The sequence below is a fragment of the Pseudorca crassidens genome, chromosome 2, assembly GCF_039906515.1.
Source record: "Pseudorca crassidens isolate mPseCra1 chromosome 2, mPseCra1.hap1, whole genome shotgun sequence".
In the NCBI taxonomy this organism is placed as follows: Eukaryota; Metazoa; Chordata; class Mammalia; order Artiodactyla; family Delphinidae; genus Pseudorca; species Pseudorca crassidens.
This window is the reverse complement of record NC_090297.1, coordinates 68533271-68554033: the sequence shown is the minus strand read 5'-3', so window position 1 is coordinate 68554033 and position 20763 is coordinate 68533271. Positions and strand designations below refer to the sequence as shown.

Sequence of the window (20763 nt, the reverse complement as noted above, 5' to 3'; positions counted from 1 at the left end):
ATTTTGCTTTGTTGAAGTACGTACAAGCATATATGTAGATTTTATCTCTTATTTACTTTTCAGATGTTGGCTTAGCACAGAAAACAACTTTATTTGGAGTTTTATAGGACCAGCATGTCTAATCATCCTTGTAAGTATACATAAAATTGTGGCTAGAATTCAAAAAAAGTTACAGTTTAAGGGTGCTTAAAATTCTCAACAATCAGGCATTACTTTGAGGGGAAAAATAATTTTGAGCACTTTACAATAAATCGTTTATTAATACTGGACATATATTGCATCACTATTGAGAAAAAATATACATTTTAAACTCAAAGCTATTATAATTAATTTGCCCCTCTTGGGAGGCTGTATTTTTGCATTACATGTAGAAAAAGAATTTTTCACTTATCAGTAGTATCTCAGCATACTTCAATACTGAGAGTGTGCCAACCAGCTGATAATCTGGCATTTCAGATGTTTATGTTATTTAATCTTTTATCAATGATCAGTGATCTTTGAAGATTAGACTGTCATCTTTATAGTTTTATCATCCTTATGTACCCTGTCATCACGAAAGTGATTTTAAACTAAATTGCGACATCAGAGACAAGAACCCACTATTTCCCATGAGCAGGCAAGTCATGTATTGATAGCCCTATTTCAGCTGGGAAGAGGGCCTTTTAATTCTTATTGGAAGTGGTTTCAAACCTACAAATTTGGCAGGTGTTATATGTTCCATTCTAAATAAAGACATTTTTATGTGTCTCCAGAGCATTTCTAAGTGCTGTAAGTTTTCAAAGCCTCTCTGAATATAATAGTCTGTCAATGAATCTGGGAGGTCTGACAAGGCTCTACAATAGAATGAATTGTCAATGGAGGAGTTGTGACAGTATTTTGGACAACTTTGTCCCATATGTTTTGACCATCAGCTAGCTATCTTTTTTGAATTTTTTTCTTCTCCCCATGTGTTTTTTTTTGGTTTTCTTTTGTTTTTTTTTGTGGTTCGCGGGCCTCTCACTGTTGTGGCCTCTCCCGTTGCGGAGCACAGGCTCCGGACGCGCAGGCTCAGTGGCCATGGCTCACAGGCCCAGCCGCTCCGCGGCATGTGGGATCCTTCCGGACTGGGGCACGAACCCGTGTCCCCTGCATCAGCAGGCGGACTCTCAACCACTGCGCCACCAGGGAAGCCCCTCCCCATGTGTTTTTATGGGTGTGAGGAAGCTGCTAAATGGAGAAAGACTTGAAATGCAAAGCAGAGAATTTTCTTCAAGGTTTACTTTTTAATGGTGTGGGTGAAATAAAGTGCATTCAGTAACTGTATTTCCTAATCATCACAGAAAATTGTTTATAATTCTCATAGTGAATCTAGTAATATAAAAAGAAAACATTGGCAAGATTTCAGCTAAAACAGTTTCAGAGTTAGTTTATTTAGAATTCCAAAATTTTCAACCCACATGAGAATAGAGGCTGAATGTGTCCCATCCATATATTTTCATGCGTTGCCCTGATATGAGTATTTTGTGTGAAAGCACTGTCTAAATTTTCTAATTTTACTGATTCCTTCTCTACAGAGTGGACCATCTCTCATATTGTTTTGTATAAGTGAAAGTTCTTTGGATCAGTGATTCTTAGAGTTTAGAGGAAAGTAGTGGGCTAGAAAGTTCCTGAAAACAGGAAAAATAGGAGCGTATTTCTCTAAAGTAAGAAATAGAAAGTGTTCCCTGAAATTATTTTTTTTTACTTTTGCTTCTATAAGGGAAAAGATAACTTTGGATTATCTTATAGTAAGATGGACAGACTTTAGATGGGCTTATCTAAAAATGAGTCCTGTAAACTTTCCTAGAAGCCTAAATGAACAATGTCACACTGTCCTAGTCTGAAATTAATGAACCAATATATCTTCCATATGGTTTCTGTATGATAATCATTCATTTAACTAGAGGGTCAGGCTACTTAAGAAATGGATAAGGCCTTTCGGTTGAGTCTAAAACTGAATACTGTTTATCTTTTTTATATCTTTGAAAACAGCAGAAATTCTTTAATTATTGAATGAAAGTGAATTCCTTTACTCTAGTGATCTCTGGATTTCTGTGCTAATGCTGGCCTATTATTACTATTATTATTATTATTGTTATTCAGCTGCATGATACAACATTAAGTAAAAGTTTTCCTGTTGTCCCAGAATAGTATTGCATTCAAAGATAAAGTAAAAGAAATATTGAGCACCCAGACATTTGAAAAAGAGCCACCAATAGTTTGGACCTGACACTTCCCATGGGTCTTTCAAAGAAACAGTAGGACCAGCTGTAGCCCAGTAAGGGGACTAAAGAGTGGGGCTGAGAGGGTCGTGTCTCAGAGTTAGGAGTCCTTGGCCTTTGAGGGAGTGCATTGTTCTCTAGAAAAGCTTTTCCTTACCCTGTCAGTCAAAAAAAAAAAAAAAGTACTCCCCCATCTCCATGAAGACAAGTTCAAATTGTGAAGGAGTACTCCAAAAGGTCTGTAAAGAATGCAATCAGAAATAGTAAGAGTAAAACTCTCATCTTGATCCCGGATTGATGTGACTGTGGAATTTTCATGTCTCCTTGATATACAAGAGCAATATATGAACAATTTTTATGACAGCTTGACATATGTCCCCTGACTTTGGGTCAAGTGTGAACATAGAGCCTAGACTTGCTTTTAGTTTTCTGCAGGCTGCATGCTTATTGGACTATCCCCTTGACAGCAGGGAGGAAAAGGATTATTATAGAGTGTGCCTGGGAATAAAATGACGGGGCGAACGCACAAAGGCTTCAGCTATCCTATAAGCACAAAAAAGTTAGAGAGGGGAAGAAAAGTTGTAGTGCTGCCCAGAAGGTTGTCAGCTCAAATGAAGTTATACACAGCAAGAAAATAGGCTGAGCACAGGTGATGTTGAATGGTGGCATGGCTGGCCCTCTCTGAAAAATGGAAGGGGCCAAGATGGAAATGAAATACTATAAACACTAAAAAAAATCGCATATACCATCTAAGTGTAAGCCATCACATAAGCCAAGATTACCGGCAGTAATAGAACCAACCTAAACCACAGTGATGTCGTGAAGCTCTCTCCATCCAAAAGAGCTGATCAGACCCTTCCAGCCCCCAGCAGCAGAGGAGCTGAGCTTTACCAATGAAGGAACATATCCTAGAATCAACCATGCCACCCCAACAGTCATCTATACAGATTTACTGAATTGAAAATTGTCATCCTATGTTTGGGGATATTCTGGTAGGACAGGATGCCAGTCCATATCATTAAGGTCACCATGTTAATTGGGTGGTCTGGGCATGATGGGAGCACAAAGGAAATATAAGAATTACCCCCTGCCCACTATAGTATCAATGAGGAGAAAGCAAGATGAAACAAATGACAAAGAATATCATATAATAAAATATAAGTGATACCAGTGAGATGTGGAAGAGGAAGTCGTCATGGAGATGAGGAACTCGTTTGTGGATGGGGAGAGAAGCAGAGTATACTTTCCATAAAGTGGATTCTTAGTGTGAACTTAAGTATCTCCCAAGCAGCCCTGTAAGCGTGCCAGATTCCTTTTGAAGGAAAACAAAGGGCACAGAAAAAATGTAAATAAGGCAGTACCAGAAATCACAAAATTATCATAATCTGTCTTTTATTAAGAATATTCAAGAATCATCTTTTCATAGACTCATCACTCCCTAGTCTACATGTCATTAACTATTTACCAAATTTTTACCTCCATAAACTTATCCATTTCTTCTCTACTTTCACAGTCAGGCCTTTTTTATCCCTTTGAGTCATTGTTATTCCTTACTAAGATTATAGTATTAGTAACAATAATAGGGATTTTTTTAAATTCACAGTTTGTTGAGCAGCTACTAATTTTAAAAACAGACAGCTAGCGCCGACGGTGGCGCGCCACTCCGCGCCTTACCGAGCCGAGCCCCTACAGGTGTCATCGCGAGACGAGCTCGCCGAAATGGCCGCAGCCAGTCAAGTATCTTAATTCTTGTAGGAAACTTTGAGGGAAAATTTGAGTCACTGGATCTTGCAGAACTTGCTAAAAAGCAGCCATGGTGGCGCAAGCTGTTTGGGCAGGAATCTGGGCCTTCAGCTGAAAAGTATAGCGTGGCAACCCAGCTGTTAATTGGAGGTGTCACTGGATGGTGCACTGGGTTCATATTCCAGAAGGTTGGAAGGCTGGCTGCCACAGCTCTGGGAGGTGGATTTTTCCTGCTTCAGCTTGCAAACCATACTGGCTACATCAAAGTGGACTGGAAGCAGGTAGAGCGGGACATGAAGAAAGCCAAGGAGCAGCTGAAGGTCCGCAAGGGCAGCCAGACACCTGCGGAAGTCAAAAGCAAAGCAGACGAGGTGGTGTCGTTTGTGAAGAAGAATGTTCTAGTGACTGGTGGATTTTTCGGAGGCTTTCTGCTTGGTATGGCGTCCTAAAGAGGATGACTTCACTTCCTTACTCCTGGTTTTTCCAGCCAGCGGCCTCTTCACTCCGTCATAGGATAGCAAAGCCTCTCCTCTTCGTCCTCCTCTCCCTCGCCTTCCTCCCTGCCGTGGCGTATCTGAATGGCTTCTGTAGGCATCTGTTGGTACAAGTGGATAATGGCCCCACCATGACCTTGACGGCAACGGAAGAGACAGTAGACATTAACTCTTCTCCCACCACACTCCCCCCTTGACTAATCTCTAGGTCAGCAAGAAAATTCCTTTGTCCCCTATGTAAGATACTTACCAGAACATGGTACAAGATGGCTCACCATGGAGCGTGAGTGGACCCTCAGAGGTTGTCCCAAACTTGATTAGGAAAAGAAATAGCAAGCATATAAGATACCTTACTATGTCCTGCCTGGAAAGGAACTGAATACATTTGCCTGTAAGCATGAAAGATTTTGGTATCTTGGTGTCTACTTTCTTTTGTAGTAGATTTTAGGTTACAGAATGAGAACTACTTGTACTGGCTCTAATTATCCTGACAGAATGGGAGCATGCGCACTACAGTTGAAAAATCTGCATATGGAATGAACTTGTGCTAAAGATACATATGCTGAGCTGAAGGTATTGTGTTTGGTGGGAAGGTCTTTAGGGAAACCAACCAATAGATACATTTAGGATGGTCAGACTTAGTGAATCACTTAGAGGCATTGCGGTATTATCTACAGATGTTTTCCACCATACAGGATAATTCATCTCATGCTGGTTTCCAAAGGATTTATTTATGGTAAAATAAGTGACTTTAGGTGGAAGAGGGAAGAAGCTCTTGGATTTTTATTTAATAGAAAAGGTTTTAAGCTTTGAAATGTGAAATATTCTTTACCTCTTGTCAAACATCAGGGGTAGCCGTAGCTCCTCTGTGCCAGTTCTACTATTTATCCAGTTAGTATGAAATATATAACATTTGAACCAGAGTTTTTAAATGGTGGCATTCCAAGCATTAAGAATTGAGAACAGTAGCAATAGCAACAGCACATGTGAAATAAATTATTTCTATCATCAAAGGTAATCTGTCTCAGGAAGACCCCAACTCTTAGAATTTTTCTTTAAAATAAAAGTTTATAGATATATCCATGCTTAGAAACTTAACACATTTTTCTGTACTGGCCTTCTGTTGTACCATCTAGAATACCCACTGCAGGAAGGCAAGGCTTGTGTCTTCACCATCATATCCATGGAGCCAAGCACTTCATAAGTACTCAGTATCTGTTGAATATATGAATAATGAGCTCATAGGAAAGTATCTGGAAAAGGCACTGATCCACAGGATTTGTGGGACTTTATGAGTTCTGAAAATTTGGAAAACTTGGAATTAACTTCTTAAACTTGCAGGTGATCCCTTGCAAAATGTATGTTCTTAAGGCCTTCCTTTTAAAATGTTTGCCTTTTAACTTACCTTGGGAATGATGTATTGAATTTGGAAATTGTAGCTACTAGTGGATGTGTGGAATTTTTTAGAATTCATCCATTTGCATTTTTCTCCTTATGGTAGTATTTTAAGGCAACATTAAGTTTTGCTTGTAACATGTATGAATTATATACAAATCATAATGCTATGAGCCACATTGTTCCATATTTTTGTAGAAGAACTCAAATTTTTTTCACTTTTTATTATGGAAACATTCAAACATATATAAAAATACAGAAAATAGTACAATGACCCCCATGTGTCCATCAACCACCTATAATGATCATCAAATTATATCTTGTTTTATCAATTGTTTTGAAACAAATACCAAATGTGTCATTTTATTATATTTTGGTATGTGTCTGTAAAAGGTAAGAACTCATCTTAAAAATCATAAATGCAATACCCTATTATTATACCCATCTGACCCCACCCAGACCAGTGGAATGGGGGCTGCAGGTAGTGGGGTGGGGTGGCCTTTTTCCATCTCTTTTTCCTGTGATTATTGGTGATGACAAAGATTAGCAGGTTGCTCTAAGCTGCTTTGAGCGGGTTATAATAGATAATAGACTGAAGTAAGATTCTAGCTTCCACCTGAGGGACATGGTTGAGGTCAGTGTTACGGGTTGGCCTCATCCTATTGCAATCAGGATGGCCCTGAGTTCTGCCCGCTGAGTGGGGCCACCACAGGTGGACGGGCAGAGTGGGTGCTGAGGTTGAACAGTGGCGGCGCTCTGGTGCTCATCACTGGTGGCATTTAGGAGAGCTCCCTCAGGCAGTTAGGGGAGCCTCTAAATGGAGGCCCTGTTGTCAGCAGCTTTGCTTCAGGTGGCGAAGTGAGAGGTTTCCCCCCAAAGAACAGCTGCCACCCCTTCACGCAAAACTGAGACACCAGGACCAGGCAACTTCACCCGTGGATGCTCTGTTTCCATGTGACTGGCAAGGCCTGTTTCACGATGCATTTTTCTCCAGTACCCAGAATCCAGTAACATGCTGTGCCTCCTTAGTGATGGGGGCTGAAGAGATGGCAGATTTTCTTTGACTGACGGAGGGATTAAGCGTTTTCAGTCGTCACTTTGACCGTGTTTGGGTTTTGGCTCCCCTTGTTCGGGGCTTCCCTGCCTGTAGTTGGGCCTGGACTGGAGAACCTCTGACAGCTGGTGGCCAGAGTGCCTATGAGGGTCTTCTCCCTTTTTTCTGCTCACCCCAGAGCCCCCATGTGCTCCTTCTGTCCCCTCCTGGCATCTCTGCCACTCTGGACCACCCTTTGACCCAGCGTCCCTCCTTGTGATGACCAGGTGGGATGGGGAGCTATAAGCAAAGGAGGGGGAGAGGGATCAGGTCCAACAAGTAGACCCCCGTGTCTTCAGTCTTTCTAAGGCTCTGTATCCTCACTGCTAACACGGTTTGAGCGTGGGGACACCTCCACCTGAGTGGCCCCATTGTCATGAGTGTCACTGTCATTGACTTTCCTCCCGCTGCCCATCCGGGCCACTTCTCTGCTCCCGCCCCTCAGCCTCAGGACACTCATTAACAGGCTGACATTCCCCCCTGCTGGACCTGGCAGAACACAGGACATGACTAAAGGAGTGAATCTTACATAATTCTAGCTAACATACTCTTGGGGTGGGTGCTCATGGTTTTGAAATGCTTAACTACTGTGAAAATGTTCTCCCCATCATCCTTTTGTTTGACTTTTGCCGGAAAGATGGACGTGACTAATGGTTGAACTCTTATTTGGAAACCTACTTTTGTGTCGTTTGGGAGATGTAATAAGTTTCTGATTGAAAAAAATGGTGTAGGGATAGATTTTAAATATCTGAGAATCATTAATGTTTCATGATGAAACACTAGTTTCTTCTCTCAGGGAAATTTACTTAGGGCCAGTTTTGGACCCTGCAGGCAAAATTAGACTTCTGCCCTCTCTGCTCCCTCCACCAGCTTACCAGCTTCATTTCTTTGTCATGGTTCTAGGTCTGGGGGCTTCTTAATCACTTATACAATAGTAGTGTGAGCTCTTGGAGAACTGGGCAGAAAACATACCTTATTCTGGACCTGATTTCCCAGAAATCATGCAGTGTGGCTTATGTCTCTGATATTTGATACTTAAGGAATCATGAATTTCAAGAGCACTATTTTTCTAGCGAAAACTGAGTGTTGCACTTTCTTCACGTTTTTAGAAAACTGTAAAGTCAGCTTATTGAAACACCAAAACTACCGTCCTGAATTTGAAATGGTCAAAAATGCCATTATGATGATTGAGAGCAGTGGTTCGCATCCTTGCTTGCCTGCCTGCCGTCCTGGAGACTCTGGTTGCACTGGTAGCGGCGGGGCAGCCTCAGGTGTTTGAGGAGCATCTAAGGTTGGGAACCACTGAACTACAGACTTGGAAGCTGGTGTAATAACATTACAGTTCTGCTGAACAGGCCTTTAATACCTTTTAAATTAAGTGCCATACAATTTCAGATGCCTTCCAAGTACTGAACAGAGTATAATATTAGTTTATTAAATGTTATAGGAATTGTGTGGAGTGGATGCATGAGTAGCATGATGGCTGACCAGGGCCTTCTGTCATCAGTAGATGTAAAGCTCTTGGACAGAAGGTTGTGGGGTAATGGAGTGTTCATATGGTGCCACCATATCGCCCCACAAATGACCTCCCGTGACCAAGGGAAAACTACCTTTCCAGTGGAGAGGTCTGTCTCAGTCATTAGTTAACCAAGTGATGAAACAGCATCACTCAGAGCCCCCTTACAGCAGGCTTTTAAGAAGTCTCTAAGTGGAGGATGAGATCGTATTTCTCACCTTCCCAGCTCTTCCCTGAAGACTGAGATTCAGTGTTAATCATGGTCCCTAATAAATAAAAAACGGTTGGTAAGTGTTAAGCTTCTCTGATGTCTCTTTTATTTCCCTGTATGTCATAGTAATAGCTAAGAAGAAGAAGATTGAAATCAATGTCTGCTAATAGATGTTGAATGAAACTGAGACAGTTCTGAGTTTAAAGATAGGAAGGAATAATTGGTTGAAGCTTTAGGAGCCCTAAAGAAAGGAGTATACTTGGGGAAAAAATTAAAAGTCTGAAACTTGAGTAGTTAACTCAATAAAAATAATTTTGTAGTAAAGCACAGGAGAGCAATCTCTTTGATCATGTAGTGATTGCTAATGTGAATCCAACACCACTATCAATTGATACTTTTAAATGTAATTTAGATTTGTATATGATGTAAATGTAGTTATAAAGTGTTTCATTAAATTTTCTGCTATTAAAAAAAAAAAAAAAAAAAAAAAAAACAGACAGCTAATACTTCAATACTCAGTCTCCTTAAATCACCTACATTGTCATCATCCCATTTTATGAAAAATAGAATTTGATTCAAAATGTTAGGTGATTGGCCCAAGGCACTGAAATCTACAAATAAATAATGAGGCTAGAACTTTAAACTAGTTCTGTCTTAATCTAAAGCTCACCTTTTCATTTTAACTTGCCACTTTTTCAGTTGCCTTCTAATCTGTGTTTCTGCTGCCATTCTGTACCATTTCATTTTAATCTATCCAGAATAAACTGCTCCAAACTCAGCTCACATAATGAGAGCAATTAATAAGAAAAATAAGAACATTAATATTAAGCTCTTGTATATTCCTGGTACTAAGCTAAACATTCTCCATATATTAGCACATTTAGTTTAATCCTTCAACAACTCAAAAATCTGTGTGTGTGTGTGTGTGTGTGGTTTATTTTATTTTGAAGTTGGAGAAATTGGGGCATAGAGCGGTTACACAGTTTGCCGAACAATTAGTAAGTACCTGAGCTGGAACTCACGTTCATGAAGTTGAGTCTATGACCTACCTTCTTCATCCCGTTGCCGATAGTTCCCCATTGCCTATAGTCCAAATACCATAGGTTGGTGTATAAGGTTCTCAGTACTTTAGCTGAACCCTGCCTATTTTCAGCCTTTTCTTACACTGCATATCTCCACAAAACAACTCATCTAAGAGCTTTAGAATATTTGCCGTTCCTTGGATATTTTCTTGGTTCTTTGCACTCAATAATCCTACAACCTTGTGTAAAACTCTGCTACCTGAAATCTTATCATTAATTACTGCACAACTTCATGAAAACCTTTCCAGATTTGTAGCTAATCTCTTTCTTCAACCTGCTCCCATAGAATTTTGAGTCAAACCCAAAATAGTACTTTTAATGCTTTGTTTTGTTTCACATGATAATTTTCTGTCTGCATTACACTACTCATCTCCCACATCCAAATACCCAACATAGAGCTGTGAGTCTCTTGATTCACAGACCATAACTTGTTCAATAATCAATGCCACTTATTGCATGACCTTAGGGGCCACAGCCCAATGAGTTGCAAATGAATTTTCTATACAGCCACATTCACAATGCATTCTCTATGTATGAGTGGACTCTACACTGTAAAACTACCAGCCCTCTTACTGATCACCCCAGAACACAGATGGTAGCAAATCCTTAATAATTATCTGTGTATTTTAATTGATCCATTAATAAAGACCATGGTAATAAATAAGGCAAGAAGAAACACCCTGTGATCTTTCTTAAGCTATATGACTGTTCTGTGTTCTGGATTCCTAACATGTAAGATGAAGATAATGATGCCAGCCCAACACAACAAAGATACAGTAAATACAAAACAATTTTTTTAGAAAAAGCATCTATTCTTTAAAAATTAAAAAAGGAAAATACACAATAATTTGGAGGACAATCTTCGGCTTTCTTAGCTTTACCTTTTGTATTAAAAATTAAGTTAAAACACTAATTTTAAAACCATAATTTGCACAGCAAAATTTTGTATGCAAGGTACTATATGTTCAGCCAGTATAATGTGTGTGTGTGTGTGTGTGTGTGTGTGTGTGTGTGTGTCTGTATACATATATATAAGCATAGGTCCTAATTTTTTAAATATTGGTGAAGATATGACAGCACTTGTTTAATTACAGCAAGATATTATTATGATAACCGTGCTTGTACATGGAATTTGTTAAAAGTCTCTAGTATACTCTGCTGGAAAACGTTAACTGAAATGAAACAAAGTGTGAAATGTCTTAAAGAGAAGCAATAGAAATTTAATAGAATAAATAGTATTTACTTTCCAGAATAAAGATAAAAAAGTAAGTGAGCCTTCAAATTTAAATAGATAATTAGTGGTGACTTTGTTATGCCTGGCTTTAAATGAGAGATAAAATTGCTTTCTCAGCTTTCTCTGAATAAATCTGGGAAGACTTGTACTTGGAAAAGACATTTTTATCGAACAACTGGCAATGAGTTTAATTCTTACATGGAATCCTTGCATTTCTTCTGTAGAGTAAGAACCAATTCCCAGTAAATGCTATTTGCTTGTTTTTATGAATGGAGCCCTGGGGCATGTCTGGTTTGGAGTTATAATGATGATGCCTTTAAGATAATATGTAAATGAATAAGCACTGAATTAGTTCGCACTGGTGGCTTTTTCTACCCCTAGGTATGTTGTTTCAAAGGAAGATTCAAGCTTTCAATCTACTCTGTTAAGTGTTAACTACTTAGGTATTTGAGCAGCAACATTTTTGGCATTGATCAAATAAAAGTACTCCTCAGGTGTTTACTCATTAATATTAAGGATCTCTTAGAATTCTGAAGTGTGAACCACTGACCCCACTGATTCTATCTACGAATCACTACATTTAGAATGTTAAGATTATAACTATACATGAAAAGACCTAGCCATGCTTTTGAAAGATTGAGCTGTACAAGAAAGAGATTTCTAAATCTTTGTAAAGCAAGCTGCAAACTGAAGATAATTTACATAATTTATTTCTTTTCTTCAGTATTTTTAATCTTTCATGCTGAATTCTTTCAACTAAAACTGTGCAAATGATTAGATTCAAGTACACAAATATAAAGAAGAGTTTGTGAAAATAATTTAACTTTTAAGTAGAAATTGAAGTTTCTCATAGATATGTTCAGTATTGAAGAATTTAATTTGCTGGATTGAGGCAAATACTAATTAAGCTGTGTCCAAATAAGGCATTTTCTTTAAAAAATGAGAGCTTTCATTTCAATTTAAATCACAACTCTTATAATTCAGTGTTTCTATATTGCTCCTTTACCCATGTCTTTTTAGGTTGCCCAGAATTCCACTCAGTTTTTTGTGATGGTCTCCTCTAATTGTTCTAAATTATGTCTACAATCTCTTAATTCCCTTTCACTAGGAAATAACTATTAAAACCCACTCAAAACTGAACTCCTCACATAAGCCTTACAAGACAGACCATGTCTATGTATATTTATTATTATGTGATGTATTCTTATTACTTTTTTTTAAATTTTGCAAATTGCCCAAGCTTGAAAGAAATGCAAATATTACAAGACTATGTAAAGTAAAAAGTGAACATTTCAAAACATAGTCATATTCTTCATGACTGACTACTCTTTTGCTTAATATTTGCTTTGTATCTTTCCAGACCTTTGCTATGCATACAGACACACACACAAATACATATATACCACACATAAATATGCATATACATATGTATAAATGTAAGCAAGAAATTTGATTATAAATTCAAATAACCCAAATTATTTATAACCTACAATGTATCATATTCATCCTTCCTTGTTAGAACATACAATTCTACCATTTTTTATCGTTGCATATTATGAGTATGATCTAATTTATTTAATCACTTTCTTATTGATTTTCTTCTTACAAATAATACTGCAAGAGAATCGTTTCAATACAGTTACATATACCCATTATATAAATTTGTTATGAAGTGCTTTTTAGAAGTATAATGTACAGCACAGGGAATATAGTCAATAATATTGTAATAACTTTGTATAGTACATAATGTATAAAAATATCAAATCACTCTGTTGTACACCTGAAACTAATGTAATATTGTAAGTCAACTAAACTTCAATTTTTTAAAAAGGTACAAATGCAAGTAGAGGCAGATTTTTAAATTTCCAAATTGCCTCCGAAACACTTACTTCAATTGATACTTCCATTGACAATATATAAGAATGTCTGTTTTCTGACATTTTTGCCAACACTAGATAATTTTATCTACTGTGGTGTCTAATGGCTAAATAGGAATATATAAACTGAAAGGAAGAATTATGATAGACCAAGATTCTGCAACAGTGGCATCATTAACACATAGGACCAAATCTTTGTTGTGGCACCTGTGCTGTATGGAAGTTTAGCCGCATCTCTGACTTCTATCATCACGACCAGCTCCACCATCACCACCTGGGTATGACAACCAAAACTGTCTCCGGACACAACCAAATGTCCCATGGGGGGCAATACTCCTAAATCTCTTGACTGGGAGCTACTAGTGTAGACTTGGTTTTTAAGTATCTTTTATAGGAGTGCATTTGCAGCTTTCTTTAAATGGCACAAATATAAGGAAGAGAATTAAAATCATAGTTTGGGCAATGTCCTTTAGATGACCCCATTGAAGTTATATTAGAAACACTATTCATTGTAAATTTTAAATTGTGGATAACAATTTTAATTACATGGATAACATTTTAATTACATGTGTTAATTTAATGGCATCATATTTGTTAGATGCATCTTTAGTGACCTCTGTGGTTCAAGGCACTTCAGTATTCTACCCTTTTCTCCATATTATGTATTAATAAGAACTTCAGAGCCTATAACATTTAGCTACTTTTTCATATTATTCTGACCTTCTTGAAACAGGTAGCTGGAATTTTAAAAAAGGAAAAGTGGTGCTAAAAAAGAACTTAACATAAATAATACATTTGTAGTTTCCTGTGTATTCCCATTCATGGGAGTTATATTCTTATCAGAAATACCTTCACAGATAATCTTCTTGGAACTTGTTCTAAAAAATTTCATAAAATTTGAATAACTTCATAAAACTTATCAATCCAAAAAAATATCGAAAAAGAAACCCCTTGGTTCTCTCAAGCCCAATAAGAAATAACCAGCTCAATTAGAATTTCACCAGCCAAGGTGAAATTCATCCCTGGTATTTTCGTATAAATGCAGCTTTACATTGAGGGATGTTACATAATGAAATGGTGAGAGGGAAACACTAGGGATGTTGGTAGAGCAACACTTGTTCACTTTACGTTTGTGTAGTCTTTTAATCTTTACAAAACCCTTTTAGCATCTCAGTTAATCTTCCCAAAAGCTTCAGTAATACATCGAAATTAAGGTAGGAATAGCATGTAGTAAGAGATAATGTTTTACTAGATTTTCACTAGATCTAGTAACTATAATCTTGACTTATCTATTTATAAATACCTATGGGGGTTCTACTATTTATAGCTTTTTAAAGAAGTGTACCAATTCCTTGAGAACTGGTTAAACTAAAGCTAATTATGTACATTCTTATGTAGCTAACAGATGAAATCTTCAAGCTACTACTCAGCAAGAATACATAAAAATCCTTAACCTTAGCCAAGAGCACACTACATATTCTGATCATTCTTCTACTTCTGCTCATCCTCTTAGTGTAACACAGCGTCCTTACCCAAGTTGGTCTGCAACAAGAGTGAGCCCTTATTTGAATCAGTCTTTGTTAGCATTTGCTGAGCTCTTGTTCTACACATCTGAAAATATTTAATCTTCCCTGTAAGTATGTATCATGTCCCTCTGTCCCCTTCAGTACTCTCTGCAAAATATAAACTACTCATTCTGAGAGAATGGACTATCTGCGTGGCTCTGTCTTGATTTCTGTTTCTCATATAAAAATGTTGTGTCTAGTTTCAGGGCTTCCCAAGAAAGGAACATTTAACAATTCCTTCTGATGAAAAAAACATGTCTCCTGATGGTTTCTGTTCAAAAAGAGAGCCCAAGTTGTTCAGTGTTAGTGCACAACCTTTATTCATTAGAGATTCATTCACACTCATTTGGGTAAGAGCCACCATTTTGACTGTATTTCAAATAAGTGGGAATTTATTTTAAGGCTTATAGAGATTAAGAAGTTTACTCAGGGTCACCCAGCTACTGAATGGTAGAGGCAAGCTCATGCTTTCCAAGTTTACATTCTGTGCTGTTTCCCTGTCATATATTCTTTCATCTTGCCTTGCCCAAGAGACCGAAGGGAGTAGATCTTTGTTAGGTCCATGAAAAACTTGTTCCCATCTCCCAGATTCCACAAATGGTTTCAAGGTGGGTCATCGGAGACGCAGCAACTACATTCCTTCTAAAAATTATTCATAAACTTTCAATTCTTTGTTTTACTTAGTGAAGATGTCAAAATAAATTATTTTTCACTGAAAATGATGGAGATCTCATCTACTATAGATGTCTCTTTCCCCATTTTGTATTGCCTTATCTAAATACTTGCCAAGCATATCTAACAACTAATCAAAAAATCCTACCTGAAATCCTGACTATACCAGACTATAGATCAGTATATGGAATACAGATAGTCTGGATGTATTCCAGACAGCTCTATTCAAAAAACTATTTTCAAAAGTAATTTTTTTTCTACAGAGTAACACTTATTTGGAACAGAGCACCACGTGCCTGATAGACATTTTGAATGATAATAATAGATTCCCAATGATAGACATTTTGAATCCTTCTTCCACTACCCCGATACACGAAGGAGGTGGCTGTCCTTAGCCACCTGTGCCTGAGCATATTTGGGTGAAAGGTGATGCTTACATCATATCTGGATAAGGTCTGGAAAGAGGTGACTTATTGCTGGTTATCTTCCATATTTAGACACATTTGAAAGTTAGAATGGTCACTACACACATGATTCTCACACGGTACCCCAGGAGCCATGGCAGAAGCTGGAGGTGGAGCTTGCCAAACATATCTGAGCTTATCTTAATAAGATGAAAACAAAAAACTCAAGTAAATTCTAAACTGAGCAGAACACTGGGCAACAGGAGTAACAAATACTGGGCCTCAACAAACATGGATAAAGTGGACACTGTCCCTTGCAGGCACTGCGTGTTCTGGCCCCTGTCTTCTGATCCGCCTCGTCTCTCATGACCCTCCCATGGGCTTTTGTGTTTTAATAACATTGGCTGCCTTATAGTTTCTCAGAAGTTCTATGTACTGCCCATGTCAGCATCTCCACACTAAAACACTCCTCGTGGCTTTCCTCTGTCTGTCCTTCATCCAGTTAACTCCTTTCAGATATCAATTCAAACAACACTTTCTGAGGAAAGTCATCCCTGACTCACTGGTCTATAATGAATGTTTTTGTTATATGCCTACAAAGAAGCCTTTTTTTTTTTTTTTCTTTTTGAAGACTTTCCTCTATTTATAATTACACGGGAGTTAGTTTGAATGACTGATCAATAACTGATTCGTATCTGTCTCCCCCAGGAGACTGTAAGCTCTATAAGAGTAAAACCTTATGGATTTTCTCTCACTATATTATCCTTGAAGTTTGCCAAGTAGTAATCACTCAAGTAATATTGTTGGATGAATAAATAAATGATGCACCAAGTACAGTAGTTAGTCAAAAATGTTAATTCTTTTCTCCAAAGGAAATTTAAAGAAAGAAATCATCATCGTGGAAGTGGGGTTATTTGGGGAAGACTTCTCAGAAGAGATAACATGTGAAGCAGTCATTATAGCATATCACTTTTTTAATTGAAATATAGTTGATTTTCAGTGTCGTGTTTCAGATGTACAGAACAGTGATTCAGTTATACATATATTATATATATGTATATTTGTGTATACTCAGATTCTTTTCCTTTATAGGTTGTTACAAAACATTGAGTATAGTTCCCTGTGCTATATAGTAGGTCCTTGTTGGTTATCTATTTTATATATAGTAGTGTGTATATGTTAATCCCAACCTCCTAATTTATCCTCCCCCATAAATTTGTTTTCTGTGTGTGTGTCTCTTGCTGTTTTGTAAATAAGTTCATCTGTATCTTTTATTTTTTTTAGATTCCACATATAATCGGTATTGTATATTTTTCTTTCTCTGTCTGGCTTACTTCGCTTAGTATGATAATCTCTAGGTCCATCCATGTTGCTGCAAATGGCATTATTTCATTCATTTTTTACTTTATTTCTTTTCACCTTAGGAATAATTGCTATATCTATCTATCTACCTAGATCTATCTTCATTGGCATTTTAGGTTTAACTGAATAAAATGAGGTCCTAGCCAAATAATGTCAGAGTTTTTAAAAAGTAGTATGATTAGTAAAAAGCACATATTATGGAGTCCTTTCTATGCCCTGGATTTCTAATATGTACATGAGGATAGCAATGCCAACTCTATATATAGAGTTACGGTTAAAAAAAAAAATTAAAAAGATAAAAACATCCTTTAAAAGTTAAAAAAGGAAAACTTTTAATAATTTGGGGGACAGTCTTATGTCCTTCTTCTATTTTTATCTTTTATATTGGTGATAACTAGATACATCTTTGAATTTAATTGTTAAAGTTCTATCAGATGCTAAATAACAGCTTAATGATTTATATGTTTGTATAAACTTTTTGACTGTTACTAACCTCTATCCTCATTTTATACAGTAAGCATATACAAGGAACATTTTTCCTTGCTTATATCTTAAGTTTCATTATTCAGTTTTCATTGTCACATTAAACCGAACAATTGTTGTAAATACTCTTCACATATAGTTTTTCTCTTTCACCTTTGTTTTCTAGTATCTTTCTATGGCTTATAACCATCTGCAGTTGAAACCAGCCATAAAAATAAGCTCATGAAATTCACTTACACCCACGGAGGCCACTTTACCCTTCATGTTTATAAATTTCTAGTTCTCTCCACCTTTTAATTCTGTCTGGAGACTAGTAAATTATTCTTTCAAACATTGAAAATATCCAACTATTAAAATATTCCCAGTGGAAACATATTAAAAATATGAAGTGTGAATATTTTTTTAATTCATAAGATGATTATATATTGCTATGGAATTTTAGCCGTAATAAAATAGAGCAATTATTTAACTATTACCTCAGGGGGGATGTGGGAAGATATTTTCCTAATGAGGCAGTTTTCTGCCCACTTGTTGATTAAGACTTTTGTGTGCCCAAGTCTGATTAATGAATATACCTCATAAAGTCCATAGGTCTGTGGTTTCTGTTAGATGCAAAATGTTGCATATATCCCAAGGTATCCATTCATAAAATGAAGGAAATGTAACTTAATTCTTTCCCTTTTCTCAAAATTATTCCTAGAGGGTCATTATACTTTGATAACTATTTCTCTCAGTTTCCACTGGTATATCTATCTACAGATTATAGATTTCTAGTGAGATACTGTTTTGTTAAAATCTGCAAGATGTAACAAAATATAAATTTTTAAATGTTTAGTCAGATTAATGGTTGAATGTTCCTTTACATAAGCCATTAAGGATACCTGGGATTGGGGCATACCACTCTTCATCCTCTTATTCATTCAACAAATGTTTATTGAGCATCTTTTATATGTCAGACTTTGTGCTATACCTTGGGAATACATCAGTGAATAAAATATTAAAAAGTCCTTACCCTTATGGATCTTGGATTCTAGACCAGGAGTCTACAATAGCCATAGCCTGTTTTAATAAATAAAGTTTTTTTGGGATACAGTCACATTCATTTGTTTCAGTATTGTTTAAGGCTGTTATTTTTTTTAAACATCTTTATTGGAGTATAATTGCCTTACAATGGTGTGTTAGTTTCTGCTTTATAACAAAGTGAATCAGTTATACATATACATATGTTCCCATATCTCTTCCCTCTTGCGTCTCCCTCCCTCCCACCCTCCCTATCCCACCCCTCTAGGTGGTCACAGAGCACCGAGCTGATCTCCCTGTGCTATGCGACTGCTTCCCACTAGCTATCTATTTTACATTTGGTAGTGTATATATATCCATGGCACTCTCTCACTTTGTCCCAGCTTACCCTTCCCCCTCCCCGTATCCTCAAGTCCATTCTCTAGTAGGTCTGCATCTTTATTCCCGTCTTGCCCCAACGTTCTTCATGACTGTTTTTTTTGTTTGTTTTTTAGATTCCATATATATGTGTTAGCATATGGTATTTGTTTTCCTCTTTCTGACTTACTTCACTCTGTATGACAGACTCTAGGTCCATCCACCTCACTACAAATAACTCAATTTAGTTTCTTTTTATGGCCGAGTAATATTCCATTGTATATATGTGCCATATCTTCTTTATCCATTCATCAGTCGATGGACACATAGGTTGCTTCCATGTCCTGGCTATTGTAAATAGAGCTGTAATGAACATTGTGATACATGACTCTTTTTGAATTATGGTTTTCTCAGGGTATATGCCCAGTAGTGGGATTGCTGGGTCGTATGGTAGTTCTATTTTTAATTTTTGAAGGACTCTCCATACCGTTCTCCATAGTGGCTGTATCAATTTACATTCCCATCAACAGTGCAAGAGGGTTCCCTTTTCTCCACACCCTCTCCAGCATTTATTGTTTGTAGATTTTTTGATGATGGCCATTCTGACCGGTGTGAGATGATATCTCATTGTAGTTTTTTTGTGTTTACTTTGTTTATTTGTTTGTTTGGTTTTTTGCGGTACGCGGGCCTCTCACTGTTGTGGCCTCTCCCGTTGCGGAGCACAGGCTCCGCACGCGCAGGCTCAGCGGCCATGGCTCAGGGGCCTAGCTGCTCCACAGCATGTGGCATTTTCCCAGACCGGGGCACGAACCCGTGTCCCCTCCATCGGCAGGCGGACTCAACCACTGCGCCACGAGGGAAGCCCTCATTGTAGTTTTGATTTGCATTTCTCTAATTATTAATGATGTTGAGCATTCTTTCATGTGTTTGTTGGCAATCTGTATATCTTCTTTGGAGAAATGTGTGTTTAGATCTTCTGCCCATTTTTGGATTGGGTTGTTTGTTTTTTTGATATTGAGCTGAATGAGCTGCTTGTAAATTTTGGAGGTTAATCCTTTGTCAGTTGCTTCATTTGCAAATATTTTCTCCCATTCTGAGGGTTGTCTTTTTGTCTTGTTTATGGTTTCCTTTGCTGTGCAAAAACTTTTAAGTTTTATTAGGTCCCATTTGTTTATTTTTGTTTTTATTTCCGTTTCTCTAGGAGGTGGGTCAAAAAGGATCTTGCTGTGATTTATGTCATAGAGTGTTCTGCCTATGTTTTCCTCTAGGAGTTTGATAGTGTCTGGCCTTATATTTAGGTCTTTAATCCATTTTGAGTTTATTTTTGTGTATGGTGTTAGGGAGTGTTCTAATTTCATTCTTTTACATGTAGCTGTCCAGTTTTCCCAGCACCATTTATTGAAGAGGCTGTCTTTTCTTCACTGTATATTCTTGTAAGGCTGTTTTAATGGTAGGAAGAATTGAGTAGTTATGATAGAGACCATATGGCCCTCAAAATCTAAACTATTTACTATCTGGCCCTTTACAGAAAAAGTATGCTAATCCCTGTTCTACACTAGAGTGATGTAAGAAAAGATAACTATCCTCTCCCATAAAATATCCTAGAATATCATATTGGATTTATTAAGAATATATTTCTTATATTAAGGTATCTGGTAATTTTATATATTGATTGCCCTTTAAAATACAGTTAGTTACTCCTTCCTTTTCTTTTCTTTTCTTTTTTTTTTTTCAAACATCTTTATTGGAGTATAATTGCTTTACAATGGTATGTTAGTTTCAGCTTCACAACAAAATGAATCATTTATATATATACATATGTTCCCATATCTCTTCCCGCTTGCGTCTCCCTCCCTCCCACCCTCCCTATCCCACCCCTCCAGGCGGTCACAAAGCACCGAGCTGATCTCCCTGTGCTATGCGGCTGCTTCCCAAACGTAAGGTAGATAGCTACTCCTTCCTTTTCTATAAAATTCTTAAAGATAGCTAGCTTTTTGACCCTGAAATTTCAATTC

The 20763-nt window shown here is 37.3% G+C and overlaps 1 protein-coding gene and 1 pseudogene across 2 annotated transcripts in view; both read left to right on the top strand.

Moving 5' to 3' along the window:
• Positions 1-20763, top strand: part of ADGRL4 (adhesion G protein-coupled receptor L4) — a 127405-nt gene that overhangs the window by 91733 nt on the left and 14909 nt on the right. For both annotated transcript variants that reach the window (XM_067726673.1, XM_067726672.1), the window contains one exon: positions 64-130. In XM_067726673.1, coding sequence (XP_067582774.1) covers positions 64-130 — 67 coding nt within the window. The remainder of the gene's footprint in view (positions 1-63; positions 131-20763) is intronic.
• Positions 3436-4880, top strand: LOC137212528 (FUN14 domain-containing protein 2 pseudogene; annotated as a pseudogene).